This window comes from Siniperca chuatsi, linkage group LG12 (genome assembly GCF_020085105.1).
Source record: "Siniperca chuatsi isolate FFG_IHB_CAS linkage group LG12, ASM2008510v1, whole genome shotgun sequence".
In the NCBI taxonomy this organism is placed as follows: Eukaryota; Metazoa; Chordata; class Actinopteri; order Centrarchiformes; family Sinipercidae; genus Siniperca; species Siniperca chuatsi.
Window position 1 is genome coordinate 18,572,025 of NC_058053.1, and position 25,363 is coordinate 18,597,387.

Genomic DNA, 25,363 nt, shown 5'->3' on the forward strand with positions numbered 1-25,363 from the left:
AACAGTTATGTTCAAATCAAAACAATGAGCTGAAATACGCTAAAATACAGTCCATAGAGCTGCGGGGAGCTGCAGACTCAGGTGATAACTCTGTGGGTTTGTCACTACAAACGACCCCTTTCACAAGTCATTTTATCCATTGTTAATATAAAAAAATACTGATTATAGCAGCTTTAAACTTTAAATGTACAATGAATTTCTGCATTTGAGCAGTGGTGAGAGGCTGTGAAGACTGAAGGCAGGTTTTATAAAGCAAGGGAAAGCCTCTCCACAGGGAGAGGACGCAGTTTAGGTCAGAAGGAAACTAATTGAGGCTGCAAGTTGCACTCATGGGCCCTCAGAAGCATGAAAGCTACTTTAGAAATAGAGGATACAGGATATCCTATGAGAAACCTCAACGCTGAAGGACAGATTGATACTCCTGATAAGAGAATTAACACAGCGGTGCACACATCTCACACTTGCACTGAGTGCCCCATGTCCATTTACTCATACCCAATGAAATGAAAGCTCATTATCTACTTGGTATTCTGTCGACACTAACTGCTCGCCGTATACACAGCTATACTAATCAAAAGGCTGAAAATAGGTGGTGTAGACAGGGTATGAAAAGTGGAGCAGGCACCATGGGCTTGATAATGACAGGCATATCCAGGATCAAAGTCAGCTCCTGTCTTACCTGTCTCTGACTTTTCCATTCATGTACTTTCAAAAACGTCTTTAAACTTGTGTTTGCACACTTCAATGAGACCTTATAGTTTCTAAAGTCTCTCAGCTGAACATAACCAAGGAGGTCTCCTCTTCAAATTCATGTTGAAATTATAATGATACACTATGTGGTTGACAACATTTAAACTGTTCACTTGACAGATGAGGCTGGTGTCAGCATGTGTGCTACTAATAACTGAAGTGAGTTTCTTGACAGCTAATCACCCAGTTTTTTTTCCCACAGAGCTTGCTGAAATGCCACAGAAATGTCATTGCTCAATAGAACATTTACATTGTTTGGAAAATTGCTGGGTTCACACAGAGTAGCATGAAACTTGTTGGCAGAGAGAAGAGGAGGAGCGCTGTGGAGAAAGACGAGGGGTCCCTTGGCAGCTGTTTCTCACACGCACACAGTAGACCAAGCACATCAGAAGCCACAGCTGACAAAAACGCAAAGAAGGAGGATGAGACAGGAATAACAAGCAGTTCATGTTTATGGATAGCAGTGTGTATCCTGATATCTGTATCTCCTGACTGTAAGCCAAAGACAAAGGTCGGCTCAGGCCTACTTCAGGTGGTCCCTTAGGAAAAATAAAATAGACTGTCGCTGCCATGGAGCACAGAAGAGAGACACACAAGAAGGCAGCGAACACACACTCCCTTGAGCTAAGGGAAAACACTTTAAAACACACACACACACACACACACACACACACACACACCTTTCTTCTTCACTCATTTCCACTTCAAGGCACTGGCCTGCTGGTTAGAGCAGCAGCAGGCTATATTCCCTCCTCCCACGCATTTACTCCCAACCTTCACCTACCTCTTCATCTCGTGGAAGGAGACTAGATTTTCAAGCCCAGAGGACTTCAACTCAGAGGGAAGAGAGTTGATAAAAGCCTTGATGAATGCATGTTGCAGCATATTGCTTCACTCTGTAGCTTACAGTGGAGTGCAGTGTGGAAGATACTGTAATAAATGAGTCCACACAATATCACACCACCCACCGGATACATTTAAGTGTGTGCAGTAATGAAAAAGCACAACCTGGCCCCTAAATGAAGCATTAGCACTGTGTCAGCGAGTGCTGTGATTTAAGAGTACTTTGAGTGAATCACAGATGAGCTATGTGCCGTTTAAATAATCCTAGCAGTGTTGCTCTGTTTTCAATATTCAACAAGTGCCACAGGATCTAAATGCATTACTGTGTGTAAAACCAGTAAAACCTGCAGAAAGGCTCGAGGAGACAAATAAATTGGAATGCTTAAATTGGAATACAAAAAGTCTAAAAAGCAGCCTGCATAGCATAAACATGCAGCATTGGTGGCATGAATTATGCGCAAGAATTAGAAATTCTAAAAAGGTTCTAATTAAATTTTTTTTTTGCCTTTGTGAAAATTGTTTAATCTCTATAGCCATGCCGATAGCATGGCTGAAAACATGGGAAGGGGGTACGATATACAACAAAGGTCACATACTGGAATCAAACTGGGGACGTGCGGTTGTATATTCTGTATTCATCTTAGACCCCCCCCTTAGAACACCCCACAAATCCCTAATTCTTAACCCAAAACACCAATGTTAATTCGTGTGTACAAATGATCACAAAATGTACCCCTGATACCTCTGCCAGGCTCTGTATAGACCATTTATAGACGGAGGATTTCAAAGCTCTAGTAGAAACCAAAGCTATTAGGAGCTTTACTGTCTGAACTACTGTAGACTATGGTGCTTTACACAGCTGCACAATTGCAGAAAATGGGGCTATTTCGCTCAACACTCACAATCACTATGTTCATTAGAAAGTGCTGAGTAAAATTAACTGCACGTATATAAAGTTTTTTGACCTGAGGACAGGACAAAGTGCTTTTAAACGCACCACATTCACCTACGCACACACACACACACACCGGTGGTGGCAGAGCTACCGTGTAAAAACTCAGGTGGACAGAAATATAACATGCCAATTTGTTCTGGTGTTTCTGGTGAGTATTGGCCCAGTTTCAGCAATGAGTAGGACCTTTGCTGAATTCTTTCGCCCATTACTGTTTTTATTTCCCGTGAGAGGAAACTGGGGCACAAAGCAGCATGCAGCCATTTACAATTCAATTCTGCAGGATGGATGTCGATGATACAACCACATTAAAGCACATTAAAAGAGCAGGAAAAGCTGGAGATAACAGTTCAGACTATCTGCGAGGTCCACAATCACAATGTGGACTTACTGCCGAAAAAAAGAGAAAAAGAGCCAGAGACTATAGATGAGATGAAGTAATCACACTCTCAGCCAATCAGATTCTCTATTCAAGTGTGTGAATAAGTTCCATTAGTCCCTGACCTCACTTATTGCTCATCACCTCATCATGAAAATGTTCTCGCCTATTGGATTTGCTCAGGCTTTTAACACTAAGGAGCTACTGGTTGGAAGCAAACTTAGACTGAAATGGAACTAGGCCATAATGTTGTAGTCGATCTGTAACAGTTGAGGACAGAGAGGTAATCCGTCATTCCAGCACAACCATTAGGCTGCTGATTTCGCCACTAATCAATCTACTGATCATAGAAAAGCAGAGACCTAGAGTGTCAGAGAAAGTGGCTGATGGGAACAGTATTGACGAGGGGGAGTGAAGGGGAGATACATGTTGCCTCTGTACACAATGAACCCTGGTGAGGGTGACAGTGGCAGGCTGTACCACGCTGGCACACATAAAGCCACAGAGTTTCCCCGAGGGCTTGTATCCACAGAGCCGAAAGGAATCAGTGCATTATACCAGACTCCCCTCATCTCTTTCTATTCTCACCGCACCCGTCCTCCCCCCAACTCTAAATATGGCTGCCTTTCAGGGCCACACAGTTACTATTTTTATAACAATGGCACTTCTTGATCATTCTGTTCTGGTTTCTGCCACATATTATTCCGTCTCCCTCTTCTTCTACCATCCTGACAGAAAGTTGTAACTGATGCTAAAACTGACAAAACAGATACATTTCTGTGCCGTGCTCCATCCTGCTCTTTTCCTGCCACAAGAAAGTAGAGTATGCGGATCGTATTTAACTTAATTCTTTCATTCTTGTCTCACCAATACACCCGAGTTTAGAGCACATCTATAACTGATGCCATCTCATTCTGTCAAGGCTGCTTTCTGGCCATCACGTCTGTGGCATCTGTACACTCTGTGTGATTAGGGTCTTCAGTAGCCCCAATCATTTTGTGCCCCTACCTCCAAATTCAAATTCATAAAATAAATTAAATCATATGCTGTTGAGAAGCCTGATATCTATTACAAACTTACGAGATCATTTGTCTCGCTATCAGTCATAATAAATTAAACCAATTTCACGATGCCTGAGTAACATAAACAGATGTTTTGAAGCCTTGGCTGAAGTTTCCTCCAGACACCTGTACCAGAGAGCCCACCGGTAAATCAAATACCTACGCACAAGATAATTGTGTTGGGAAAAGGTTAAAGACACTGCTCGCCGACACATGGGGGAGCTATGTGCGTCACACACACACACACACACTACGGCACTGTAAGCTCTGGTTTTATGCACAAGCGTAGTGTATAAACTATGCCATAAGTGTGTGTACATGTTCATATCACCCTTGGACTAAAGAAATGGGCATTAATAAACTGATTATATTAGTAATGTTCAAAACAATGAACAACTAGTCGATTATTTTTTTCAATTAATTGATTGTTTGATTCATAAAATATCAGCAAATAGTGAAAAATGCTCACCACAATTTCGCAGAGCCCAAGGTGACATCTTCATAATGCTTCATCCAAATGTACTCAAATCACAATGTTAAAAAAACAGACAAAAGCAGCAAATCCCCATATTTGAGAAGCAGGAACCAGAGAATAATTGGTTCAACGCATGGCCAATAAAGAGTGAGTGTACATGATCACATCACCCATAGATAAAAAAACCTCCAAAACATTAGTATTGAATGAACTGATCATACGTTCAAAACAAAAAACAACCAGGAAATATCTGATGAACAGTTAAGAAAGCCAGACTTGTACTTATTTACATATTTTGTATTTGTTTTTTTTATTAAGTCATTTTTAAACAAGGTAGCCTATTTTTAAACGTGCATCAAATGTGTATTCTGTGTTTCTCTGAAATTACATGCTGGTCCTGGTTTACTAATTGTTTTGATGGGGAAAAAAAGCTTTGACTAAAAGACAGGTTTGTTGTCCTTTGTGCACTTAAATGGCAAAATGAAGGAGGGATCTTTATAAATGACACTATGTAAATATAAAAGCCATCTCTTCATGTAACTATTTATTTTTATAGCTGGCTATACAAGAACTGAAAGCCCCTTTATTTTTTGAGTAGCTTATTAATAGCCTGTTTAGATTTTTTTTTGTCTAGCCAAATTTGAGAAAAGTATAAATAACTCTCATGCTATAGCCACTCGTACTAAACGCACAGATGGTCCCTCTCATAAGCGGGCAGCTACATACAGTCTAATGTATTTAAGTCACGACTGGGGGACTGAGAGACAGTGTGCTGACAGCTGAGAGCAGCACCAACTCAACAGATCCCTGGAGTGCACAGTGACAGCTCCCTGCTAGGACAGAGACACAGGAGGGAATCATTTTACTTCTGAGAAGATTCAGGCTAACACACATGCATGTACAAGTGACCACTGTTTGTGACCACATCTTATCTCCTCTACCAGGGAGCATAAAGTATTGAAAAGGAAGTGCAGAGATTTTCCACTTTTACTGAAAATAATCTACAGACAGTGACAACTTGGGTACACACAGCTAACCTTTAACTTCCAAGCAGAATGAAACAAAATTCTTCTTACCGAGTGTGTCTTTGATGTTCTTCACCAGTGAGCCTTTCTTCAGGCTGTTCTTGCGCTCGACGTAGTTCGATGGCACGTACCCCGTTTGGTTGCCGGCGTTGCGGACACGCCACCAGGTCTTTGAGTCGTCCAGGAGGAAGAGACGCTCGTTTTTACGGATGTCAAGTTCCTGGTCCTGCTGGGCCGTGTAGTCCCATTTGGCTACAACAATCACCTCCTCTGTCATCTTTCATGGAGTCCTCCTGTGGAGAAGACAAGGACTGGGGTGAGCCAACGAGTAACAACTTAGAAACTGCGACACAGAGGTAATACAGCAGCTTCAGTGTGATTATTAGCGTAGCAACCATATCTCACAGGGTAAAGATGAAAAAACAAAAAACAGCGACATATCCTGGTTCAGACAGCCATTTGTAAACACCACAGCTTCAAACAGCCACTAGGGGACAGATGGGTTGATCATGGGTACTTTAATACATTAATGATTGATTAATTTTTAAGAAATACTAGAAAATTAAGAAATCCATTAGGTAATTTACATTTTAAAGAGACAAACAACCAACACAAAGTTATTTTTTGCTTCATAATTAATTAATGATCAGTTGTGCCAAATTCTGAACAATGGTGGGCATCAACATTGAAACAAGACTTCATAACATACCTATCATACAACTTTCATAATGTATGTCTGTAAATGTATTATTATATCTAATGTAAAGTCTAACTTTGTGTGTGTGTGTAAGGCTCGGTTTTGCTGTGACAAGTCATTACAAATTAATCCATATCTATCCAGCCACACGATTTCTCAACTGCTTATCCCAGCTCACACTGGGCATTAGAGAGACTACACTGATAGACTGGCAACCTGTCCACAGTGTATCAACATGTCTAAATTACATAACCAAGCTAAATAGGAGTTTAAGGTTTGTGGTAATATTCACTGCCTACACTGGCAGTAAAGCTGATAATTCAAAAAAGATTATGGCAAAATCTCAAATTGCTGACCACATGATCACCCCTTTGTGTAACAATTATGAAACATAGATGAGTCTCAGCCACAGCACATCACTAAAGAAGATACCAAGTAAAACCTACAGTTGATAACATGACGAGGCCCACAGGTTGCAGTTGCTATAAAATGCAACATTCAGCCCAAAAAAAGCACCTCTGAAAAAGCTTCTTTGGTAGAGAGCAGCACAAACACACAAAATCAATTTATGTGTTCATTCTGCATGCTTTCTCTCTCTTACACACGCAAAGCCTTGCCTATTAGTTTTTTAGACAGACAGTGAGCGATTACATGCTCTATTTCACCGGCCTGTAGGTGAGGTTATTTGACATGGGTTGTACTGGACCACCTTAACTGCTGAGGAATTACATGTATCTGTTCATAAGACAAAATTGGTAAGTGTCTGTTTGGGAATATGCATGAAGGGATTGGGAAAGTTTGATGTAATTTAGTTTAATCCTGTTCTGTGAAAACCTTTTCTGTGATAAAAGGCGTCTCACGGCATGAGAACCATCCGAACAATCCAGTTTATATTTAGCTCACCGACAAGTTAACAGTCTGCAGCTGGAAACAAGATCACTGGAATAAATAAAGTAAGTAAAAATGATGCAGATAAAAGGAGGCTGTTAAAACTGACATAAAACTGTCTATTTCAGAAGCAGAAACTTACAGTTAAATATCCTGTATAACACAGATACATATAACAGATAATTTTTTATAGAGCTGTTTAATAATGGTGCTAGGTTAGGAATTTATAACTGACATATACACTGTGTTTCCGAATGAAAACCTCTGTTGAGTCAACCACAGTTAAATGGAAACAGTACTGATAAATGTGTGTGAGAAAGCCTGTGGGTGAGTATATCCATACATATTTAGTACTGTACATGCAAAACAATATTGAGTTTGAGTTTTAACTAGACACAAGGAAAAAAAACGCAGCAGCACACATTTACGATGCAGGGGGATGGTGTATTCCCTTACTCCTATTGTCATTTACATGTTATTCTTTAATGAGAGGGCAGAGCCCACATAAAGCAAATCCACAAAAGAGAATTATGACTCATGAGAAGTGTAGCTGCACAAATTAGATCAAATAAAAGATTCCATTACTGGTGGAAAGATTGATATCTTCTGTGGGGGCTACATTTTATGAAATGCAAATGGGAGCACTCTAAAGCGCTGGCTGTTTTTTCAACCAAAGATATTCAATTCCACTTCAATTAGGTCACAACCACAGAGACAGAGCAGGCATTACTGAATACATTCTTACAGTTACAGTCACAACTGAAAGTAGGGTTGTGTGTCACTGTATGAATGTCTAATAGCTGCTTTCTATCTCTACAACAAGTAGTAAAAAAATTCAAGTGCAACAGTTTGTACAGTAGAGCGTTGCACTTGTGAATGTGCCTCTGCTTGCCATCACTAAAGCTGTCAAACAGGATTTCTTCACAGGCCGGGGCAGGGACAGCAGAGGAGGCAGGGGAGGAGGGAGTTGTGCAACAGCCACTAGGAGAGTTTTTGTTAAGGTCACCATAAGTTAAGTTACTCAACTTTCCAGGAAGTGACTGCTTTTATTGCAACAACAAAGGCTGCAGAAGGAAGATAGTGGACAGGTCAGTTCGACATAGAGGGCGAAACAAAAACGCAGCAGCTGTGATTCTTTGGAGAGTACAGGAAATAGAAGTAGAAGGACAGATTTATGACGAGATGAGGGATGATGACGTCAACTCTTCCAGGAGACAGGAGGTATGCGAGTGTGCTGCGGCCTCTATCCGCCTCAGGCTATAGCTGCTGGATTAGACCAAGCTACTACTTTCCTTTCCTTTCGTTTTATTGCATTTATTCCTCCTGGCTTGGATGGTTGGATGAGCAACCCTGATGATGTCTGCTGGGAAAATTCTCCATGATATTTCACTGTCACATTTGAGATATTGAAATACAAAGCAGATCAGAAGTGTTCAATGGTATTAATTTCCTGGTTTTGTTTGGGATTCACTACTTTTTCCATTTTCCTCCTCTACATAGCAACGACTCAAAAGATTTTCTTGAAGCCAGGCCTTCCAGCATAAGGTCTTGTTGCCTTTTAGTTCTGGTCCGGTTTGCGTTCACACCTTTTACAAACGAACCAAAAGCTGTTAAGATGAAGTCATCCAACAGGTAACTCATTCATTTGATAGTTTTGGTGATGTCATCCTGTATCATCAGCACTACACACATAGACCCACATGGGGAAATTAAATTCTGGTGACTGACAGCAGGTCGTGCTGCACTTAACTGAACTTTGTGTTTATTTTTCTTCTCTGGTGTTCAAAGATTAACGAATCAACGATTAACGATCAAAGAAATAACTGATTGTGAACATTATTAGTCCTAACTGCAGCTCAACCTAATTGTATTAATAATGACAACCACGTAGAAACATGAAGAAAAAGAGGTAACTTTTACCGTAGTATTATGGAGGGATAGTTACCAGAGCGCGACTGATGAATCAGTCGGGCTGATATTTTGGCCGATATCACCTTAGTGCAGATATATCATTATCAATTACATAGTTTGTCCACCAGAGAGCAATGACAAGTTTATTTTTATACTGTAAAAGGTCTCACTCAGTATGTATCTTGGTCTGACACACACACACAGACCAAAAAAAAAGTTTAAAAAAAAATCTAAGCAATCAGTTTGTTAAAAAAATAAAAAAATACTAATCGGGTGACATATTGTTACCAGATTTTTTAAACTCCCAAATATCAATATCAAAAAATCCAGTATCAGTTGGGGTATGATAGTTACTGTGTGGTCCATATGTTTCACTTACGTTTTAATGAGAAACAAACTCAAAACGTCTGTTTTAACTCCTTTTCACCTTAGATTAATCAGGAAAATCCCTGCATGATTACAAAATGACCACTTCATGGCCAGAAGATGGATTTATTGGTACTTTAGTTTTTGAATTGATGCTGAAATCACATTTATGCCATCTTAAAATCCTGTGGTTGCTGCTTTACTTTTACACCAAAAATGAACTCAATGAACGCAACAGTTAGTTTAAACTGAACCAAACAGGTTAGGTGGGAAAGTCACTACACAATAAACCCTTCCACAATCATTCTAGCTTCTAACTCATTCTTTCCACTTGTGACTTCATGTAAATTAGCAGAATAACACGTGATATTCTCCCATCCTTGCATTAGTACTGTGCCTCCCCTCATCCATGATACCAATTTCTCTATCTCCTTGACAACCTTGCTCATTAGGCAGAGTGATGGGAATGCCACTCCAAATCAAGACCACCCTCCTCTATTGGTAATCACGTATGTAAGTGGCAGCTATACCATTGCTCATTCTGCTTCTAACGTGCCGTCACTCTTGAAGAGCCAATGAAATGTACGAGGGCAAATTATAGAGAAATCAATTTGAAAGTCTTGTTTTAAACCATTTATGCTTCAGTCAACTGTGGGTGAAAGCTGGATCCACTAAACAGAAAATGTTATGATACATTCGTCATTTAATCAGAGCCACTAACTCAATTTCCTTGATATGATTAACAAACAGACAGGTGGTTGAACCCCCCCCCCAAAAAAAAAACACTTTTCCTGTGAGAGAGCGTGAAAATACACACAAAAGAAAACAAACAGATTTGGGAGAGACTGGGTTTAAAAAGAGAAAAGCCTGAGAGCTCATGTTCCTTGTGACCCCCAATTCCTCTGCTGAGAGAGTTAAAAGAGTAAAGATGAGCGACAGACTGCTGAGCTGGGTTTCACCAGCATTTCACAACTCCCTTCACTGAGGGGGGAACGCTCAGAGGCTCTTTCAACACCACACAAAGAGAAAAGAAAAGTAAAAGAGGATTATAAAAAAGAGGGGATGTTTAAAGAAAGAAACGTCTGGCAGAGCTTTCTGTGTTTGACATTCAGGTCAAAGACAGGCAGGATTCAGCCAATGGGAGACCATTTCCATCTCCCCCACTCCACTCTGTTTGCAGTAGTTGCTTCTCACAGGAAGGAGGACTGCTTTACTCCCTACTGGCAATCAGTGTCTGAAGCATTTGGAGTGAACTGAACAGACTGAAACATGAGGAATCCAGACTCACTGTTACAGCTACTTTGGACAAGGCTCTGTGATTTAAAGAGGTCTTCTTCACAGAATGATTCATCTCTAACAACAAAACCAGGCCAGTGCAGAATTAGATGCCTTTCAATGCAGTCAGTGTTAACAATGATGTCCACGTGTACAGCTGCTGCTGCCACATTTCCCCTGTTACTAACAAAGCCAAAACCATTGAGTGACAGCTATATTGTGAAACAGGCAATATTTTACAACAGCCAAGAAGCTACAGTACATTTTCCATCTCACACACTGACTCACAGGCCCTAAACTGAGGGTGTGGTATATGACATAAGCTTATCTGCCTCTCTGTGATGAGGTTGGTGGCTGCTCTTCTTCAGTTTAGGGGGAGAAAATGGGTGGCATACACGTGGATGCCTTCAAAATTATAAAAAAAATAAATAAAAAATGCCCCAAACTCAAACCATACAAGGACATCTCAAATACACCACCAAGAGGGTTTCTCTCAAAATAGGACTGAGAAGAAGCCACACTCAGACCACACAAATAGAGTCAGGGCTGCTATCTCCACACCATATGACTGCACATTTGAAGACAGAAGAGGCTTCTTTGTCAAACTCAACTATTCCAAAACCATGGAAAGAAGCACAATCTAAACCAGAGTGCAAACACCCAAAAATCCCTAAAAAGTCCAGCTCCTTACTGTGATGATTACAGACAGTCTGATCAGCAGACATTTACAAAAAAATATAAACTTAAAACCTACAATAACTGATGTTTTTGGCCACTTGGGAGCAGCAGAAACAAGTTGTGAATACAGCATTGACATATCATCACTTTTTAAATTGATATGGCAAACTTGTTAGCAAACAGTTGCTTATTTACACATCCAGCAGTTACAGAGCAACATTATCATTCATTTGGAGTCATGTTTGTGTCCACCTGATGAGTGTAAGTCCACCTATCACTCTCTTTTAGCTCTGTATAAAGATGGACGACATGACAGCAGGAGTTGGTAGAGACCAAAAACAGTCAGTGGTTCATCACTACGAGCGACCCCTTTCACATTGTTTTCACATTGTCAATTGATACATTCTAAAAATAATAAATAAATCAATAATGAAAATGATTGCTAGTTGCAGCCCTAATGAACTGAATAAGTTTAATCTATTGTGTATATAATAAAGTATATAGAGAAATGAAGTGGTGTTGCTAGTTCACTCATGTTGTACTCACACACTTCTGGAGAAAAACACTTGAAATCTTAACTTGCCTGGAAGGATGATGACAGAAACATGGAATTCCCTTCTTTCAGACCTTCCTTCCCCCAACTTCTCATTACAAGCAAATTTTCACACGTCACTTTCATTTTCTGTCATTGCTTTAGCCCTCCTCTCCTGAGTAGAGCCAACATTGTTGAGTCTCCATGACAACAGTCGCTGGGTGGTCCCATTTTCACTGACAGGGGCGTTCCCCAAAGAATCTGACTTATCCCTCCACTCTTCGATTTTCAATATTTCTTTACAAAGGATCAACTTTCTTTATACACAAAGGCGAATGTAGGCTCTGCACCCACTGGGTGGCAGTTCAAAGAAAGGTTTTCTTTTTCCCCATTAAAGTCAAAGAGAAAAGGAGAGTACTAGAGAAAGATGGATTAGAGAGCACTACATCTCCAGGAGTGTCACCAAAACTCCTTGGTATAATGGTGATATCATTTTTAAAAAGGTGTTACAAACATGGTTTATATATTGCATGTTAAAATTGCATGAGAATATGTATTTAACACCCTATTTTGACAGCAGAATGACTGCACCACAGTAGGATATGACAGTGCATCACTACTGCTATTTAATCCCTGTATCACACATTATCTGTGCAGACAGATGGTTAGTATTGATGTTTTTTCTACTGACGTATACACCTCTGGTCCCTAATTTGTTGGAAATCACATTATTTGAGTTTCTGTTTTAATTAGTATCTGCTTAGTTTAGACACAGAGTAATGCATCATGTTAATTTGATATTATTATTCCATCATAATGATTGCACGGAAAGATGATAAACAACGATGAATCCCTACTGCATTGAGTTCTTACTATAGTCCTCTTTTTCTCTCCTTCCCGTCAGCCATAAATAGCTGACTTCAAACTTGGGTTGTTTTCTCTACTCCTTGATGCCCACTTTACCTCCATAACAGTGCAATGCTTGTTCACTTTGCACACCTCCCTGCAATCTAAACACATGAAGAGATGTCTCTTCTGAGCAGCTTGTTCTCCGTAAGATTTATAACACAATCCTCTCTACACAACCTCTCTCTGATGCAAGCCTTATCTATTACTAACAGTTTTCCTTGTGTCTTTTTTATCCTTTTTTGCAGCTTTGGTTCAAAAGTAATGTGGGAAGGACTGTGTCTATTTTTAACTCTGTATGTGACAGTCTGGTACCCATGTCCCCTGGCACAACAACAAAAGGCAAGCACTGTAAATCACAGCGGGGCAAATGTAGTGAAAGCAGCTTTGGTGTACAATGCCGCTTGTTTTCATTCGACTGGAGGAGACAGAGAAAAACCTGAGGTGATGGTGTGTTTGTGTCTGACAGAGACAGAGAGAGAGAGAGAAATAAAGTATGTGTTAAAAACGGATCACTTCCAGGTCAACAACAACAAAGATGTAGCAGTGGCTTTAAGCTACAGTTCTGTTTTTAAATTGCCTGTACTACACTTTCTAACCCTTCATCATAAAGCATGTCTCTAAGGACCTTCTCTTCTTCTCTCTGAGTTTGTCCAGTCGGCCACACATTTGAGTGTGGGCGAGGAGAATGTAGCTTATGGAAAATTATGATGCAAGCTTGCTTGGGGGCAGAATTACCCATCCTTTCTATTGCTCTCTGTAAATCACTCATTTTAAATGTCAATATAGCTAATCACACAATTCAGTTGTTGTCATTAAGCTGTATTTATGTTGAGTGTGAGGGTTCATTCTTGACCTTGGAAAAGTTGTCAACACACGGTCCAACTTACTTGCTGCTACTAAGCTTTCAACCACATTTTGTGGCTTTGCTCACTGAGTTGCTCAGTTGTCATTGAGATTGTTTAGTTTGTTATAACATGACTTAAGTATATAATTTTGGTCACATGATAACAGGTAGTTTTATGACAAAGACCTCGTGGTGTTAAAAGCTTCATAAACAACAAGCAAGTCCGACCTTGTGTTGAGAATGTTTTTGTTTCACTGTATTAATGTTGTTAGATGAGTTTGTGATCATACAATAGTGATTTGATCGACGTCTCAACACAGCAGTCCAGGAAATACTGTTCGCCTCATTAACAGGTAGTATTTATGAGCTGTCATCAAATCACTATTTCATGCTTGTTCAGTTGTCTGACAACAGAAATAGAAAAAAATATGTAAACGAGAGCAACTAAATTATGAGTCCAGCTGCATTAAAACACAGTATAGGTAATAACGGAGAGCAGGAGGGGACAGAATGAAGGTTTACCCGGCCACAAGGCTGTCTGTTCCAATCCTTAACACGTGATGGCCGTGATGCACAGTTTTGATTTTTGCTGACCAAAATAGATGGAGAAGAAGAGATTTTGCTGTTTTTCTATTTAGCAAATATTGTGTGTGCACGGACACCTTTATGAAAACAACTTCAAAATATTTTTATACGAAAACTGCATTTTCAAAATGAGCCGGATTGGTGTTTTCTCTCTCACCAAGCTTTGCAAATCTATGTCCTGTCAAAATATGGAGAGAAATACAAAAGTTAGAAAACACTCACCTGAAGCAGGGGTGAATTTCACAAAAAAAATGCTGCAGGATGTGCAGAGAACAAGAGATGCTCTATGCCATAATGAGCATTTTGAGACTGGAGGCAAGAAACCTTTCCACACTGTCTTATTGGCTTGGAAACTTTGTTGAATATGAGCAGCTTGTGGAGTCAAATAGACAAAATGCCCTGAGCAAAACAGCACTGCATTTCAGCTTTTCTTACACCCCACATAATCAATATAGTCAATTAGCAAACCAGAGACAATCTAACAGGAGCACTCAGCAGTAAGAAGATGCACTTGCTATGAATGTAAGGAGTGATCAGATATCATGAACATCAAAAACGCTGTATGCTATGAATGAATGAATGACCATGAGAGTCAGGCAAGTGTGGAGTGATGTGACTACATTCATTTTACATCTGCAAGCAGGGTTATGGAGGGAAATACAGTAACGTGACTTTTTTTTGTTAAGTTTTCCTGGTATTTTTTTTTTAATTTATTTTGAAAATAAACTGAATTTTTAAGAAGATGCAAAAATGACTGGGCGCCTTTCCACAGCTGTCCAAACCACTTCAGAGCTACAGTGGTCATGAAAGTTTGACATGTAAACAAGTTTATTAAACTCAATATAATTTCTTCTTCATTTTGTTTGTTTTTCCAGAGGAGACTGAGTTATGAAGTGATCACATGAAATCAGGAACAGATAATTAGACACAATATAAATAAGCAATGCGCTAACTATGCGCCTTTGCAATGAAACCCATGTTGCTCACTATACTACACCAAAGTGATAATGTTGGGACGAGACTAAAGTAGGGCTGGATGTTGAACTAGACTGTATTTTATTTAGGCAAAGTTAATGTATGTAATGTTAAGACAAAATTAAGACACAAGTTTGGCTCATATTATTAAATAGGAAAAAGGGGTTTGTACTGGTACTAAAACAACTCAGGCATCCTATTCGTTCTGTCACCTTGGCATGTCATTTTTATAATCTTTAAAGAGGTCTAAATTTAGCCAAATTCACAACAAAGGGTGGTGTATTTAGGGCAGATGCTATATGGGAGCCTTCCACCCAAACCACAGCATCAGCCACATCTGACGAAGACCTGGTAGGGTCGAACCATTTCCTGTTTTCTCTCTGTCTTTTTATTAGTATAAAAAGAAAGCAAGCTGAACAACTGCAAGGTCAGATTCAATAAACCGTCAACAAACACACTCCTACGCGTTGAACTGAGAATATCTAATGACTATTTTCCTGTTACCTAAAGTTTCCTCTCCTGCAAACACTAAATCCAGGGCCTTGCAGGGCAGCATAGTAGCTTTACCCTGCACTTTCCTTAAGAGTGTCTGTCAAAGCAAAGTATGACCTAGAGATGCAACACTTCAATAAAAATGAGTACACATAACTTCTTATCATTTCACTCTGCATGGAAGTGTAAATTCCATGCAATACAATCTGGGCCACATGCACTAACAATCTTCAACAGTGAGCCAGTGGATGCTGTTTTGCTTCTGTTCGTGAACTGATGTGCTGTTTACAACTCCCATCCAGGGATGCAGAAGCAGCACTGTTGGTGTGTTTCCTTACTTTTAAAATTGTCTTGTACGCCTACGAACCTCCCATTACTCTCTCTCTCTCTCTCTCTTCACAGCCCTGACAGCTACGTCCCTAACTGATGGATCTGATTCATTTTAGTGGAAAGTAAATACAGACGTGCATAAGCCGTAAAAAAAAAAAAAAAAAAAAAAGTCACCCTTATTATATTAAAGGGTTAGTTCACTCAAACCACAAAAAATATATGACTACGCCTTGTGGTATCTAGCCATACAGAAAGTTTTGGTTTTATTTGTTCAGGTTTTGAGATTTCTGCCACCACCACAATACAACGGAGGTAATGGAATAAGATTGAGTTTGTGGTGCTCACAGCAGTGAAAAATTACATTTAAAAAACTCAAAAGCAATGTCTTTTTCCAGAAATGATGCCCCAGTTACTTTGGATAATCCACAGACCTCAGTGTGGATCTTTTTTTGGGGGGGAAGAAGTATGTGCATGGATTAAAAAAAGAGGACTGAAATAGGAAAAAGAAGGCATTAGTATTCACTTTGTGCTTCATATGTGATGAGTTTGCAGGCAGTACCACCACTGATGACCCTATGCTATATGAGGAAATAAACTTGCAATCACCCAATGGGCTTCATTTTAAAACTACCTACTCTTGTGATAAGTTGGGAAAGAATATGTTGTAAAATTAGGTTAGCTCATGCGGAAACGTGGTACAGAAATAGTCCTCTGAAACTCTCTCACCCCATTTCTTCTTCCCTGTGTAACACAAACCACTGTTGAGTCTATCCCAGCTTGAGCTTCTCTTTGTACCTTCTGCTCCACCTGAATTATTCTCTTTGATCAGGTGCTACCTTGAGGCTCCCAAGAGAGAACAGACTGATGTAGCAAGAGCAATGCAGAAAGACTGACACAACGCAATGCAGACCTGTTGAAAGCCTTAAACCGCCATCACCCATGTACAGATGTGGATAATTTACTCAGGCCATTTACTTGCAGTCAACTGTTTAGTGGACAGTCAGTGAATATTTCAATAGTCTATACCACAAACAAGAAAAAGGCTTAAAGTGGATTATACAAACAGAATTGCGTAAATCATTTCCTACTGAAGGTGATAACAATCCAGATATGCTACAGTCACATATCTTTATGCTGACTCTGAGGGCAGTCATTAATTTTACTTATTCTTTTTTAGGCTGAGTTTTTTCTCATACCTCTTGAGAGCTTGCACTAAAGCGGCCCTGCAAAAAGGTCTCCAGACTAACACCATACCATCAATCCCATTAGTGTGTATGGCAAGTAAAGAGTGGGGAGAATAAATGGGAACAAATAAATGTCTATTTTGGAGGGAAGAAAAATCCATAACCAAAAGGGAGAAATTTACATACATGGGTTTTAATAAAGTGTCCCATGTCTGTATGTCTAACTCCAGTGCCAGGAATGAGAGAAAGAAAGACGCAAGAACTGTCTTAAACAAAATGGCAAAAAATTGGACCAAATGTGAGAGAACGATGAAGGCAGAGTCATAAAACAACTTATAAGTGGCCAAGAAACAATGTTTCACAGTTAAGGCTGCACGCCACATTTTGTATTTATTTTTTTTAAATCAATTAAACTGCTGACTGTACTCTTGATTGTTTTGTCTACAACATTTTTGAAAATAGAGAAAAATGCCCATTGTCATTTCCCAGAGCTCAACATGATGTAATCAAATCGCTAGTTTTTCCAACTAACAGACGAAAAGATATTTAGTTTATCAAATCACGACAAAGAGAAGCATCAAATCTTAATATCTGAGAACCTGGAACTGCCGAATGTTTGGCATTTTTGCAATAAAAATAACTGGAACAATTAATTGAAATAAAAATAGTTGCTGGTCAACTGTCTGTGGATTGTCTAATGAATTAATTGTTTAGAAGATTAGGTTTGGTGTGCAGGAGGAAAGGGGGCAAACATTTCTTTATCGTTTAGTATATATTGTCATTTACTCTTCACGTTTTTTATGTTGCAAAAGTCTAAATGTGAGCCAGTCAGTGTTACAAAATATCAGCAAACCAAACTTGATCTGTTTTTAACTGTAGCAAGGAGATAGACTGTCTTGTTTTCAGCAAATGGAGAAGGTGAGAATTTCTCACATATTTTCAGGGAAGAGAAACATTTTCTGGGACATTTTACCATGCTATTTATTTTCCATGAGTGACTGTTATTTTCCATGACTGACTGAAAACAGTCTAAATTTATCCAGGTTTTCCAAGACACATGGGAACTCTAAGGAGCATGAGCAGAGAGTTGTTACTGGTTTGTCTTTCTTGCGCATGTTTGTTTGTCTATGTTACATAACCTTGTGTTGATGTCAGAGCCACAGAGAGACCAGAACAGTATGTTGAAAATGGAAATGGCATATGTAAAAACATCTCTTTTCCATGTATACATGGACAACACATCAGTTCTTGGGAACCATGTTTCAACATCAGTCGGACAAGACACTGCATAAAATCGCTGTATGCCTACGATGTTTCACAGCATCAGAACTGCCTTTGCCAAACCTCCAGAGAAGGCATTGACCTCAGTAATGACATTCTGCAAGTAGAAAAAAAGTTATGGGAATGAGTATAGGAAACAAGTACCCAAAAAGAATGAGCGGAAGATTGTTCTTTACTTTCTATACTGCCCTCTCCACCTCTTCTTGGAAGCATAGTTTAAATTCAGGTCTCCGTTATGATTGTTCTTCAGTAAGAAAATACTGGGATTTTGGGAGGGATGCTTATTTGCAGAGAGTTAGATGAGATGATCAATACCACTCTCATGTCTGTATGGTTAATGTGAAGCTACAGCCAGCAGCCGATTAGCTTAGCTTAGCATGCAGCCTGGAAACAGGGGAAACAGCTATTCTGGCTCTGTGCAAAGGCAACAAAATCTGCCTACCAGCACCTATAAGGCTCACTATTTAACACGCTCTCATGTGTTCAGTCCGTAAAAAGACAAAATCTAAAAATTAAAATAAAAATAAAAATATGGTTTTATGCAGGATATGTGTCAGGCTACGTCTTGGCCGGGTGCAGTGACATCCTGGAGTTTTCACTGGTTGCCTGGCAACCTCACAGTGACGAGAAGACTCCAGAATCTTCTGAACTGACTTTTGGCAGGAAAGCGAGTAAAAGTATTTCCCAAAATGTTGAACTATCGCTTTAAACTATAGAGTATATGTGCTGCAAATTTGATTTCTTAATCTGAGTTTTTGTATTGTTTAATCTGAATCTTACCAGTTTTTTAAGATTAGAAAAACACAGATTAATAAAATTTTTTTGATGTTAAAAAATAATGACCCCTAAACATAGGACAGCACAGTATATTGATGGTTTAAAATGAGACACTAAGATCTTAAGGATGACAAGTGCACAAATATAGACATAGAAAGAATCAAATCATATCTCACCATATGGTGAACTTTTTAGCAAACAGTTGCTTATTTATACATCCAGCAACATTACCATTTATTTGGAGTCGTGTTTCTGTCCACCTGATGAGTGTAAGTCCACCACTCACTCTCTTTTAACTCTGGTTTTGGTCTCCACCAACTTCAGAGGGAAATATCTGGCTCTTTAGCTGCTAAAATGCTCCAATATGTTCACCGTCGTTAACATTGTCTGTTGTTTGGTGCTGAGCAGGTAGTGTACAGTGGTTGTAGCCTGCTGCAACCAAAAACGACATGAGAGTGGTGAGAGTGAACCAAAACATTAAAGTTGCTGACCTGACAGCTAAACAATGAATTGAAACTCGCTATAAAGCTCTGTAAAGCCGAGGGAAGCTGCGGATTTGGATGATAATTCCCGGTAGGTTCAAGCAACCCCTTTCAAATTGTTGCGTTGTTTTCACATTATCATTTGATACATTGATTTTATAAAAACATTGATTAATCGCCACTTTAAGGTCCCACTTGTAACATGTTTCAAGACTTTTGTTTCTCTTTGATTCTACCTTTCAAATGTTGAATACTTGTCATCAATTTAGCCTCTAGTGTTAAATGCCAAAATTCCAATAGCAAGTCCAACACAAGGAAGGTAACACCTGGCTAAATGCTCCCTACTATGGACAAGAACATTTTTCCTGACACCTCTAAATCATATGAACAACTTAGGTTTCTTTTTCCCCCTTAGCTGAGGGCCAAAAAAAGGTTGCGCATGATGTCTCTACGCCATCATGTTCATCTCTGTTCAGTGTTTTGGCTGATAATTTAAACAGTTTAAATACTTTTTCTCACCCTCTGAGCTCTCCTACACCGTAAGATTTCCTAACTTGACATTTTATGATACACTGTAATGCCGCTACAGTGATTTAGTGTGGCCTGAGCACAGGATGGCATTTCTGCTTCTCTGACATGCAGATGATATCACTCCTTCCACTGAACTGCTGCCACATAAAACACGAAAGCACCACATTCAGCATGTATCTGCCGGGCAGCTCTCATGCACAGCTGAGTAAGACCAAGGTCACGCTCAAACAACTGTGGTTCTGCCAAGCCAAAAGAGCAGATATGGTAAATAGATGCCTTGCAGCAAGTGTATATGGCTGTGTGTGAGAACAAGAAAGAAGAGACTCCACAGGCCAAATACTGTGTGTGCAGTCTTGAATTCTCAGGGGAACCCTGTGGCACTCTGAGCTATCCATCTCATAAATAAAGTAGGATTTCCTTCAGCTGCAGCCATGTGTATGTGTGTGAGAGAAAGGCCACAAATGGATTAGAGGAGGCCTATCATATTGCTCCATTCAGCAACTGAATCAACTCCCAAGCACGCAGCAGGAGCACATAACAGGACAAATAATTGAAGACACAGTATCTTTATAGCCTACATGTTAAAAATTACATGAACTAGTGATTCCACTTGATAAAATGTCCTTAAAACATTAAAGCAGAAATATCAAAATTGTTGTTTCCAAAGCATTAATCTGTGCTCATACAGATTTCATGAGCACTGAATTATCAGCCATGATTAGCCAGACTGTTGGCCTGATGTTTGGTTCAGAGAGACTGTCACATGACTTTTGTTTGTTGTTGGAGAATCTCTATATACACAGTTACTGCGTTTCTGTCACACTAAGATGTGATAGGAGCTGGGATATGAGCTTGGGAAATGACGTCTAAGATAAAAATAAATTATTTCACAGGCTAAGGACATACAACACAATCAGCATGGTATAAACGTATGTTACTAGCCAACTGAGAATCAAAACATAATGACAAGGCGGCAGGAAATCAGAGAGGAACAAAAGAGAAAAAGTACATTTTGATGAAGAAACACGCCTTCATTCTGTGGATCCAGAATGTGATCATCAAAAATTTAAAAGCCATTCATCTGGGGACTTCTTTGTAATTGCACTACAGCTGCAGATTAAAGACAAAAATGCTACTCCTCCTTTAGGGGGCATTCAGACAGAAATCTCAAAAAATGCTGGGGGCTACGTTGGTGACGGCGTGTTGCTTCAGGTACTGGTGAAACGATGAAATACGATACAGGAAGTCCAGTTTTAGTAATAGATCCATGAGTTTGAAGACTTATCAGGTGGCAAAACACCAATTAATACTATGAGACAGGATTTTACAACTCTGGAAAGTTACCACTGTGATAATTATTTTATCTTTTGTTGCAACGATTGCATGGTTAACAGCAGAAATACGGTGTAGTTACTCAGGCACACAGAGCAGAAACAGATAAAAAAAAAAAATATTGCCATCTAATAATATGTGACCGAAAGCTTGGCAGTTCAGAGGCCTCTGCACACTACCAGTTGTCCGGCTCGGATTCAGATATGCAGCTACTAGGCCACTTGGCTGTTCTGTGTTGTGTCTTGTCTTGCTCATTGTGAAATTCTGACAACATTGTTTAGCTCCTGCATTGTAGAAGCAACAGAGCTGGTGGCAGGTTTTCACTCGAGTTGAATTCCATCCATATAATCCCTCCCATAATGCATGTCCCAGCAAACACACCCAATATCGATACGCCTAGAGAAGCGCTCACTTTCTTTTTCTCTGTGTGCAGTGTGGGCAATTGCCCTAATCACAGAGATTTCTCAATTATCTTGTGGGAAATTACTTAGAAACACATTGTAATTCTCTCTGCAGGCCACGAGTCATCAATGTGTTTGTTCTCAAGGGATTTTCATAATGAGGAAAATACAATACTTTTAATTTAAGACAAGCAACTGGCCATCCAGTGCATGCATAGAGATCGTGAAACCCAGAGGTTTTCACACCATGTCGCCAAGAGAGCTGAGAGTGTGCATTATTTTAAATCCAACAGATTGCAAAACAAGCTTATTTCACTGATCCATGTATGGTTGAAGTAGGGGTGGGAATATCACGATTCGATTCCGAGTCAGAGGGCTATGATGCAATGATAAAACGATTACCGATGCATCTTGAAAATTTTTGATTTCTATACATGATTTTAGGGCTGCAGCTATTGATTATTTTAGTAATCGAGTATTCTACAGATTATTCCATCAATTAATTGAGTAATTAGATAGGAAATACTTTTGCTTTATTAAAGAGCAATAGTAAATATGCAAAAGAGAAAATAAGACAGGTCTCTTTAAATATAGATTTATGAATGAAATTATAACTGGGGGATTCCAACACCTGAAACTGATGCAATGCAAATACCTAGATTGTTTCGATTGAGACAACTCAATCCCTCTATTGGTCTTGTTGGGCTGCAAAAACATAGTTCACTCATGGTTGTAGAGGGGTGCTACGGAGTTACAGTTCTTTTTACTCACAAACAATATTTGTACGAGTACGGACACCAACTTAAAGCACATTAATCAGACAACAGTCAAAATTTTTAATTTGGATTGTCGTCATTTCAACTTGTGTTCTTTTAACGGCCGCTGCACTAGCGAATCCTACTGGATGGTTAGAGAACCTGCACACTGGGGGTGGAACTGGGGGAATACTTCTTGGTGAAGTTCATCGCTGGCAGGTAAAGAGAACAGCTGGAAACACGAGTCATGGAGGAAGCACATGTCTGCAGCCTTCTCCAGGCCAACATTACAGTAAACATTTAACAGCATTGGGAGTAAACAAGGGGTAAAGTAATAGAAAAGGTTTCAGTCGTAGTCATCTGGGCACTGTTTTCAGAATCAAGACATTTCGGCTCCCATCCGGAAGTCATTCTCAATTGTGATGGGAGCCTAAACGTGATTGATTCTGATTCTGAAAACAGTGTCCAGATGACTACGACTGAAACCTTTTCTACGATGGAACACTCCTGGACGAATGAGGGACTACACAGTCTTATTTTGAAAGGGTAAAGTATTTCTGATTCTGATTTAAAAAATAATTATTTAGACAATCAAAGGAATATTAATTTTTTATGAGATTTGTTAAAATCAGGGAGAGCAGCATTATCTCAATTTGCAGGGGCACATGGTTTGTTAAAATGGAAATGAACATTAAAATTACTAACTAAAATGAGATGGCTGGCAAAAAAAATAAAAAATATCAAATCAGTGTATATGTCTGGCCATCACAAAATGTGAGCAGTGTGTGGAGCAGTGTTCTTCATCGCCCATTAGGGAAAACCCTTAACAAATGTGAATCATAATGTTTGCTGAAGTGTCGGTGCCTTTCAGAGCATCCGCAGGAATAGTGAGAGATTGTTAATGAGGCTGAACCTCAGAGGGATGAGTGTAACGTGGGCTGGGTGATGCTCTAAGGGGAACTTGGAACGTGGATCATTCTGTAAAATACAGATAAGCAAAGCCCTTGTGCTCTGGGTGAGATAACTAAATGTTTATCTGCATGTTGCCGGTTTGTGCATCAGCACAGCCAAAGGGGAAAGGGGAAAACGTCCACTTAATTAAATCAATTAGAGCATGAAGGGCCTGCCGAAGCCTCTGCTGAAAACAACATAATGGAACAAACTCAAACAAAAGCTTAACACTTTTCACAGAAAGTCCAATGATGTATGCCTGCTCTTCATTTCACAACTTTTACACGTTATTATACAATGCAAGCCATCTAAACAAGATCATTTAATTAATAAACCAAAGACTTGAGGGGTACAGATTATGTCTTCAATAGTTTTGGAGGGATGCAACTAACGATTATTTTAATTTTTGATTCATCTGCCAATTATTTTCTAGGGATGCACCGGTCCTGACCTTATCAAACAGGTCAGGTTTGTCGATCCACATTAAATACAGTTCTCTTTTCCACTCCTTTCATTTACGGTGGTAAACTAATGTGCGCCAAGTTATCAATGCTTTGCCACCACTGCATGTGCTTCACAAGAAAATGCATTTTACTGTGAAACCCGAAGTCTTGACAATGATTTCTGCAGTTAGCGAACATTACTGAGGATTTACTCTGTAGTTTTGTAGTAGACATTCTGCACCTTTTGTCCAGATGTCGTTTTGAAACTTTGCATGGACAGACTCAATCTTATTACAAGCTTAAAAAAAGATTTATAACAGAGAGGGGCTCAGGAAACGAGGCTTGATGTTACAGCTCAACAAACTTTAGGCAACTGGAGTTAAAAACACTACTGGAGGAGCGCCGTTGTCTGTGGGAGAAACGATGGAGCCATGCACAGGTGAAGTGGTTTGGTAAAGATATGTAGAAGCATGTAATCATGCTCAGGGAAGCCATTTCTGAGAACAGAGAGTGCAGTATTGGCTCTGATCATTGTTTATCATAACAGCTGTTTGTCAGGTCTGTATCAATAAGCCTACCGCACAAACTGTGTGTTTGTTATCATGGACAGGGGAAGTAGGGGTGCTGCAGCCCCCTCGGCACTCCCTAAAATCAGGCATAATAAAAACCATCAGTTAAACTTATGACTTTCTTTTTACTGGGATTTATGTGCCATAAATCTGGTAACTAGAGCTTGCTCTATTTTTTTTAGGTTTGGCAGAGTATTAGAGAGCAAGCAAGCAAGAGAGAGGTCATGCATATGGGCAGAAGTGGAGACAGAAACAAAACTGATTATTTGATCATGAAGCCTGATGTAATTCTGTATAATTCTCAGGTTTATCAGTGAAGTGTATGAACTAAACTGCAGATTTTAGTCTCCATTAACAGCTGTTACACTGTTAATGGCAAACGGAGCGATGAAATGCGCATCTAGGTGATGTCTCACTACCTATTCCTCTCCTTGCAGTTTTCATGCATTAGTTTAGTGTTCCTGTAGTCGATGTGGCTGCTTGGACTTACATTATGTTAGTGTTCATGTTTGCTGTCTGCTTGTGAAACACTCACGTATGATGTCAATAAATAGACAGTATAGAGAGTATCTCTCAGCACCCCCAACTCTGACTGAAAGATCATGGTTTCAGTTAAATGTTAATGAACACGTTGTGTCTCAAGTCACTGCAGACTTTTTCTGTATTACCCCAGACCATGATCTGTTCCTA

The 25,363-nt window shown here is 39.5% G+C and overlaps 1 protein-coding gene across 1 annotated transcript in view; it reads right to left on the minus strand.

Moving 5' to 3' along the window:
• Positions 1–25,363, minus strand: part of LOC122885121 (cytoplasmic protein NCK2-like) — a 42,814-nt gene that overhangs the window by 5,137 nt on the left and 12,314 nt on the right. Inside the window, exon 2 of the mRNA XM_044215817.1 lies at positions 5,537–5,778. Coding sequence (XP_044071752.1) covers positions 5,537–5,762 — 226 coding nt within the window. The 5' untranslated portion in view covers positions 5,763–5,778. The remainder of the gene's footprint in view (positions 1–5,536; positions 5,779–25,363) is intronic.